Genomic DNA, 9,505 nt, shown 5'->3' on the forward strand with positions numbered 1-9,505 from the left:
ATTGAGAAAAAAATATATTGGATAAGTATACAAAAGTCCACCTTATGGGTTGGCTTGAAAGATATAAACTGTTTTAAATGTGTTTGAAAAATACAAAATTCTTTCTGTTGCCAAGTGTTTAAAAAAACAAAAAAAGCTTGAAGAGTCAAGTTTACATGGAAACTGTACATTATATGTTTCACAAAACAACTTAAAAGGAAATTATCTCCATAAGCCTAACTAGCAATTTTTAAAGGATGGAGAAGTATGTATATTTTTCTGTAATATTGAAGAAAGCTGTTCAGTAAACAAACAGTTCTAGAAATTCTTTTATATTTGAAGGTTCTCTAATTATGAGCTCATTTTCAGTTATCTCTGAGACAGTAGTAAGCCTATTATTAATGTAATATTAAATCTGGTATTTAGTGCTGCTGGCACTTTAAGCAGTCACAACTGAAAACAACAAACTTTATTTTACATGGCCATGGCTTTCCCCATCTAAACTTAAGTGATAAAAGAACAATATTTTTTAAAAGCAATTTATTTATGAAACTTACATTATCTATGAAATAACAGTTTCTGTATCATGTTTTATTTTTCAAGCATTCTGAAAATTATAGTTCCCAAACTTAATACACTTATCAGCAACTATAAATGACAGAAAAAGTTTGTATTTTTTATTCATAAGGCTACAAGTTACACACACACACACACACACACACACACACACACACACACACACACACACACACACACACACACACCTTCCTTCCTGCCATACGTACAAAGGCATGTGGGATTGGAATGTACGTAGAAAACCTGTGTGCTGACATTTAGAGAACAACATTGCACTAGGTAGTCGTGGATAATGAAACTATTACACGCTATATGAATTTGAATTAGGTATAAACTCTAAGAAACGTGTTTGAACAATGATGTAACATTATTACATATAAATCTTTGTGTGGAAAAGATTGAAAATTAAAGGAGTTTTAACAAAATAATGGATTATGTTACATATCACCATACTAGATATAGTATTTTAGCTTAGGTTTTTTGTTACCCTTTCTTTGTTATTAATTTATGTAGTTATAAATTTTGTTTGTCAGATGGATGTTTTTTTCTGTATTTCAGGTTAAAGCTTTTGTGGAGGTTACCTTAGCTAGGTCAGTTCAAGAAGGTTTTCATCATCTTGTGTGGGTGGCAGGACTTGGAGCCATGAAACCAAATACAATTCTTTTTGGTTTTTATGATGAATGCTCTCCAGTTGATTTCTTTGAGAAGGATCAGGCTTTTCAGCCACTCCATAGAGCAACCATTCGAGACCAGGTTTTCTTGGGATTAAGAGATCAAGAAACAAGCAAAATGCTTACTGCTAATGAGTATGTAAAAATGATTCATGACAGCATTTTTTGGCTTCAGAAGAATGTCTGTTTAGCTCGCTATTTTGAAAAACTTGACAAAGACAAGTTAAAAAAGACTAAGGGTGTCACCTACATTGATGTATGGCCAATGGATTTTTTCCATCCTGGGGTAGTTACTGATATTGATAATTCCTGGCTTTTCATCATGCAGCTGGCCTGTATTCTTAACATGGTGAGTAGTTGGAAACACTTTACTGTATTGAGGGTATTTATGTGTATGGATGCTCAGACAGAGAGTGCTTCTCACATCCAAAATCAGTGGGAAAGTATGCTAAAGATGTTGAGAATTAATGCATCAATCAGTGTAATCTTCTGGGACCATATAACTGCCCTTTTGGACAATGAGAATGACCATGTTGGATATAATTATCTGCATAGTGTGAATGTCATGATCAGACAACACACTAAAAGTACGGCTGTTCTTTTCATTCACCTTCCAGCTCCTCCTTCAGAAGAACAACACAATGAGTTGTACCTTGAAAAATTGAACCTTTTAACAGCAGATCTTCCACCAACATTGCTGGTTCATGGAATCAGTCCTGTCATCTCCACTACTCTTTAAGGTCAAAATAAAATTAACAATGTAAAAGATGTAAGTACAAACATATTAATTGTGAGTTTATAAAATATACATATTTATATATAAATTTTCTCATAAGAGCAAATTTTGGTCCCAATCTATAAACTTATAACCAGATCAAATGTGTAATATTTATAACATATTCATAAATCTAAGTCTATTGTAAACTTGACTTTTAATTTCAATAGATGTATATAAACATTTTAATTTTTCATAAAATGTAAATTTTCATCTTAACCTATGAACTTACTATCATATATAGTCTGTATGATGTCTCATATTTATAAACTAAAAGTTAAGTGTAGACTTGGCTATGAATTTGAATAGACATATGAATATTTTCTTTTCTCATAAGTTGAATTTAAATTTAAAATTTTTTAAATTCAGATTAAGAAATTCCTTTGAAAATATATTTGTATGTTTGAGGTTAGGATGAAGAATAGATTTTTCTCCCTTAAAGGTTTTAGTTTTAATGTGAATAGGTACAAAAAAGTTTAAGGAGGAATTTTAAATTTGTAAAGAAATAAGTGATTTTTAATTCAGTAAGAAAAAAGGTGTAAAATGTGAATTTGTGTCCTCATGTTTTTTCATCATTTAGTATAAGAACAAAACTAGCCTATTAAACTTAAATTTGTCACTAGTTATTCTAGTATTTGTTGGTGTTTTGATGTGGATAAAAAACAATATTCTGATATTTTTAAGATTTCATATTTGACAAAAAATTTGTTATAAATAGTCGGAAAGTATAAAATTGAAGTTAAATTACAATTTACATTTTTAACTGGAAAAAAGCAAGGTCAACAGCTGTCCAAAAATATATGGATAATGAAACTTCAGAACATTCATTCAGTTGAAAGCATGGATATAAAAACTTGTATTAATAAGACAAAGACAAACAGACAACTTTCTATTTCTTTGTGTGAGCAATTAAAATCTCCATTTTAAGTTTTTAACATGTGTCTAAGTACAGACATGCTTTTTGATTAATGTTAAAATCTTTAACAGAGAACACAAGATTAATAGATGAAAAATAAAAAGAAGTCCTGTTAATAAAAGGGCATGATCCTATTCTTAACAAATACAGAAGCATTAATTTATATCTGTTTTAGTTGCTCCCTTCTCTTGTACATAGAACATATTTCCATACTTAAACTTGGACCTAAATGCTTTATTTATATATTCCTATATGTGATAGTTAACTGATAAATTACCTTAAGTTTACAACTTGGTAACATGCTTGTAGATTCTCACTAAAACTGTATTCAGAATTTTTAATGCAATGTTGAAAGGTAGTCTTATAAAATAAAAACTAAAGAAAAAATTTATAAGAACATAAGAAAATATGATAATTAGTAATTGGCATCTACATAAAAAATAAGCATTTTATAATTGTTTTTTTTTAAATTTGTAATGAATTTTTTACTAATTTTAATTTTTTTTAAATATACATACGAAAATAAGATGTTTGCAGACACTACGTACTTGATAGAAAGTTTATCTCAAGTTTCAAACTATTTCATCCAGTATACTTAAACTAGCCGGAATTTGTTCAATAATGAATATTGTTTTATCTATTATGTAAATATCTCAATTCTAAAATTCCTAACATTTCAAGTTTTCCTTAAGAATTACTAAAATGTTACAAATTTTACTATTACTGTCTTGATATTTAACAACATTTATCAGCAGGAGATATTATTGTTCTGTATTGTATAGGTTGACATTTTTAACTCAGAATTATTTTTGTTTAATCTTTGCTGTAATCAAGTTTTACAGTTAAGTAGTTGCTTTGAAGATTTCAAAATTTTCTATGATATACATTGAATATTTTTTTCATGGCTAACAATGTTCAAATACATATTGTCACAGTTCTATGAAAAATATTTTTATAGGTTTTTGCACAAGCAGCAGTGATATGTCTGTGTGTGTAGCTAATAGCTATAAAATACTTGTTATGAGCAATATTGTGTGAAGTGTGTTTATTGTTAAAACAATGTCAAATATTGATGTTGTTTAACTGAAAACTTATTGTTTTGTTGTTATACTTAAGAATATATGATATGTTTACTATATACTGATATTCATGACTAAGATGTTATAGGTGATATACTGTAACAGGTTATTGGACAGTCTTGCTAAAATTATGAAGCAAATTTAGTGCAGTGATGTCATTTAACAGATAATCCCATATCCTCTACCCTGTGATAAGCTGTACATGTTTTTGTTTAGTTGCAACTATACTGCTTACTGCATGATGTTAAAACTTTATATAAGTCACTAAATAGATGCTTAATAACTTGGTATATTTCTCAGTTTTAAAGAAATATGTAACGTGTAGTGTCAGAAACTTTCAATTTTAGAATGTCCTATTTAACCTGTTCCTATAATATTTTGATATTTTAAGATAATTGGTATCTATTGTAAAACAGTCGTACCAACATCAGCCATAATTTAGGTGTATCTTTTGACCCACTGGTTTTTGAGTGGCATCATACACAAAAATTTGCATTATTCATTTTGAAGGGGTTTCAGTGAAATATTACTGCTTTCATTAAATTAATCAGGTATGGTTGTTTTCTGATTGTACTGAATAGACAGACAATTTTTTATCTGAATCAAAGATTTCCTTGTATCACATTGTATTTATCTTTATCATATAATGTAGATACAGACATAAATTGTTCATTGGTCAAAGTCAGTGAAATAATTTATAGACTATTGTACTGAACAATCTAAAATTAATGTTATAAGACAAAAGATGGATCTTGTAATTTATAGAAATAAGCAAATAGGTTTTCATATAAAGCAAAAAAATGGCTGTAGTAGATTTGGGAAATTGTATTTTTTCCAGATACAGATAGAATACCCATATTAGAGCTCTATATTATTTTGCACATTGTAACTACTTAAAAAGTTTGAGATTTTTTTTTCTCACCCCATAACAAATTGTAACAAATTGTAACTTTTTTAAAACAGTATAGTAGTTTTCTCAGCAATTTCTTTATATAATTTTATCATTCACAAAAATATATATATTTTCAGCTTATTCATATGTTTTTGTTAAACAGAATACAAAGTTAAGTAACATGTTAATGTAAAAGTGCTTATTAGTTGTGATTTTAAAGTTATTCATAACTTTGTTAAACACAGTAGAAAGTGTGATTGTGTTTGAAATGTAGTAGTTAGTGATTACGGGTAATGAAAACTTCTAGTGATTTTGTCTTTACCACGTGGGCTACATGAAGTCTTAAAGAACGATATACACATTTGTTTTGTGTGTTTGGATAACATTTCTATACTATTTACATACATAACTGTGTTAAAATATTTGTTTCTGGTGGAATAATATCTATATGATAGCCAGCTTTATAACTGTTAAATGTGATTATTTTTCAGATTTTGTTTGAGTGATGGAAGTTAACACCAAAAAATGTATTTAGCTTGATTTGTGATTGGTTGAATCATATAAAGGGTAATGTTCAAGACAAAACCTTTTATTATATTTGTTCTCAAAGGTGAAAACCAACTTAAAGAGAATGCTATTTATTCAATTTTATTTGTTCAACTTGGATGAAATGTACAGTGTTAAAAAGAGTTGTGTGTTGTTGGTTTTATGCTATCTTCAGCTGTGCTAATTATAATGAACTGTCAGTGTTAACACTGATGTTGAATCAACAAAATTGGACATATCTATCCTTCTGGTATGTAGTGGTTAAAAAAGTAAGTGATAAAACATAAGTAATCATTAGAAATTTTAAAAAAGTAAACACATGGTAAAATTAAAACCTAAAACAACCTATGTAACAATGCAATGTTGGTTGAGTTAGTTTTGAAATGTAGTACACCTATATTCTCTTGAATTTACAATGTCATTAGGTCAGGGAAAATTAATTGTGGCATAGATAACTAATCATTTCTCAAATAAATCATGTGTATATTTGTATCTCTTTAATTGTTAATTGTAATAAAATAAATTAAGAAATTTGTTGTTGTTTTTTACTTGTAACTTATCTGAATATTTTGTATAATATTCTAACATAATTAATCCACTAGAATAACTTGTAACTTATCTGAATATTTTGTATAATATTCTAACATAATTAATCCACTAGAATAACTTGTAACTTATCTGAATATTTTGTATAATATTCTAACATAATTAATCCACTAGAATAACTTGTAACTTATCTGAATATTTTGTATAATATTCTAACATAATTAATCCACTAGAATAACTTGTAACTTATCTGAATATTTTGTATAATATTCTAACATAATTAATCCACTAGAATAACTTGTAACTTATCTGAATATTTTGTATAATATTCTAACATAATTAATCCACTAGAATAACTTGTAACTTATCTGAATATTTTGTATAATATTCTAACATAATTAATCCACTAGAATAACTTGTAACTTATCTGAATATATTTTGTATAATATTCTAACATAATTAATCCACTAGAATAACTTGTAACTTATCTGAATATTTTGTATAATATTCTAACATAATTAATCCACTAGAATAACTTGTAACTTATCTGAATATTTTGTATAATATTCTAACATAATTAATCCACTAGAATAACTTGTAACTTATCTGAATATTTTGTATAATATTCTAACATAATTAATCCACTAGAATAACTTGTAACTTATCTGAATATATTTTGTATAATATTCTAACATAATTAATCCACTAGAATAACTTGTAACTTATCTGAATATTTTGTATAATATTCTAACATAATTAATCCACTAGAATAACTTGTAACTTATCTGAATATATTTTGTATAATATTCTAACATAATTAATCTACTAGAATAACTTGTAACTTATCTGAATATTTTGTATAATATTCTAACATAATTAATCTACTAGAATAACTTGTAACTTATCTGAATATTTTGTATAATATTCTAACATAATTAATCCACTAAAATAACTTGTAACTTATCTGAATATTTTGTATAATATTCTAACATAATTAATCCACTAGAATAACTTGTAACTTATCTGAATATTTTGTATAATATTCTAACATAATTAATCCACTAGAATAACTTGTAACTTATCTGAATATTTTGTATAATATTCTAACATAATTAATCCACTAGAATAACTTGTAACTTATCTGAATATTTTGTATAATATTCTAACATAATTAATCCACTAGAATAACTTGTAACTTATCTGAATATTTTGTATAATATTCTAACATAATTAATCCACTAGAATAACTTGTAACTTATCTGAATATTTTGTATAATATTCTAACATAATTAATCCACTAGAATAACTTGTAACTTATCTGAATATATTGTATAATATTCTAACATAATTAATCCACTAGAATAACTTGTAACTTATCTGAATATTTTGTATAATATTCTAACATAATTAATCCACTAGAATAACTTGTAACTTATCTGAATATATTGTATAATATTCTAACATAATTAATCCACTAGAATAACTTGTAACTTATCTGAATATTTTGTATAATATTCTAACATAATTAATCCACTAGAATAACTTGTAACTTATCTGAATATATTGTATAATATTCTAACATAATTAATCCACTAGAATAACTTGTAACTTATCTGAATATATTGTATAATATTCTAACATAATTAATCCACTAGAATAACTTGTAACTTATCTGAATATATTGTATAATATTCTAACATAATTAATCCACTAGAATAACTTGTAACTTATCTGAATATTTTGTATAATATTCTAACATAATTAATCCACTAGAATAATTTGTAACTTATCTGAATATATTGTATAATATTCTAACATAATTAATCCACTAGAATAACTTGTAACTTATCTGAATATTTTGTATAATATTCTAACATAATTAATCCACTAGAATAACTTGTAACTTATCTGAATATATTGTATAATATTCTAACATAATTAATCCACTAGAATAACTTGTAACTTATCTGAATATATTGTATAATATTCTAACATAATTAATCCACTAGAATAACTTGTAACTTATCTGAATATTTTGTATAATATTCTAACATAATTAATCCACTAGAATAACTTGTAACTTATCTGAATATATTGTATAATATTCTAACATAATTAATCCACTAGAATAACTTGTAACTTATCTGAATATTTTGTATAATATTCTAACATAATTAATCCACTAGAATAACTTGTAACTTATCTGAATATATTGTATAATATTCTAACATAATTAATCCACTAGAATAACTTGTAACTTATCTGAATATTTTGTATAATATTCTAACATAATTAATCCACTAGAATAACTTGTAACTTATCTGAATATTTTGTATAATATTCTAACATAATTAATCCACTAGAATAACTTGTAACTTATCTGAATATATTGTATAATATTCTAACATAATTAATCTACTAGAATAACTTGTAACTTATCTGAATATTTTGTATAATATTCTAACATAATTAATCCACTAGAATAACTTGTAACTTATCTGAATATTTTGTATAATATTCTAACATAATTAATCCACTAGAATAACTTGTAACTTATCTGAATATTTTGTATAATATCTGAATATTTTGTATAATATTCTAACATAATTAATCCACTAGAATAACTTGTAACTTATCTGAATATTTTGTATAATATTCTAACATAATTAATCCACTAGAATATACATTGCACCACTATTTAAATTCATTCATCACATGAATTAGGTTTAAATATCTTGTTGTTGACTACTGTCCCATAAATATTAACAGTAAATTCACGGATTTACAACGCTAAAACACAGGGCTCGATTCCCTGTCCTGGACATGGAGCAAATGGCCCATTGTGTAGCTTTGCGTTAAAATAGAAAACAGTTAGGTGCTGGAATATTATTTCACGAATCTTTTATTATGTTAAATACCATACCTAGCAGCCAATGTTTTATCAATCAGTTATGTGTTTTCATGATTATCTCTTGAAGTTTGATACTGGTTTCTTTGACTGAGCATTTGGATAGTCTTCGTTATACTAAAACCTTTTACAGTTATAACAACTAAAAATAACTAAGAATTTGTGGATGATATCCTTTAACCTGACAAATATATTTAGCCATTATGGTAACTCTACTTGGAAATGTACTTTTTTTCCCGCTTGTTAATTATATATCACATTTTGAGCTTTGGCAAAAGCTTAAAAAAATCTAATTACAGGGTTACGTTTACTCTTTAAAACACGGCAGGACGTAATTTCATATAATGGATTTATATACAACATAAACATAGTATCAAACTATATTCTGTAAATATTCATAGTACTTAGTTACAATTATATAAAACATTAAAAATACCTCCATCTGGACACTCAAGGGAAACAATTCGTAAGAGGTAGTTTCAGAATTTTCGTTCACTTATGTTCCAAATTTTGGACTAGGAAATCAGTTACTCAAAAGTATATACTGTTAACTCTTGGTTAGTTAGACAGTAAAATTTGAACATTTCTCTCACAACGTTTCAAAAGTGACTACGACT

General features: G+C 26.2%; 1 protein-coding gene and 1 long non-coding RNA gene across 4 annotated transcripts in view; one reads left to right on the forward strand and one right to left on the reverse strand.

The window, feature by feature from the left end:
- Nucleotides 1-5,965, forward strand: part of LOC143256919 (solute carrier family 12 member 9-like) — a 54,190-nt gene extending 48,225 nt beyond the window's left edge. For all 3 annotated transcript variants that reach the window (XM_076514779.1, XM_076514790.1, XM_076514800.1), the window contains one exon: nucleotides 1,114-5,965. In XM_076514779.1, coding sequence (XP_076370894.1) covers nucleotides 1,114-1,965 — 852 coding nt within the window. In that variant the 3' untranslated portion in view covers nucleotides 1,966-5,965. The remainder of the gene's footprint in view (nucleotides 1-1,113) is intronic.
- On the reverse strand, nucleotides 1,460-9,505 carry LOC143256932 (uncharacterized). The gene is made up of 2 exons (XR_013031613.1): nucleotides 9,325-9,505; nucleotides 1,460-1,959 (listed from the first exon to the last, which is right to left on the reverse strand). It is a non-coding gene; the product is annotated as an uncharacterized LOC143256932 (long non-coding RNA).

The sequence above is a fragment of the Tachypleus tridentatus genome, chromosome 1 (genome assembly GCF_004210375.1).
Source record: "Tachypleus tridentatus isolate NWPU-2018 chromosome 1, ASM421037v1, whole genome shotgun sequence".
NCBI classification, from domain to species: Eukaryota; Metazoa; Arthropoda; class Merostomata; order Xiphosura; family Limulidae; genus Tachypleus; species Tachypleus tridentatus.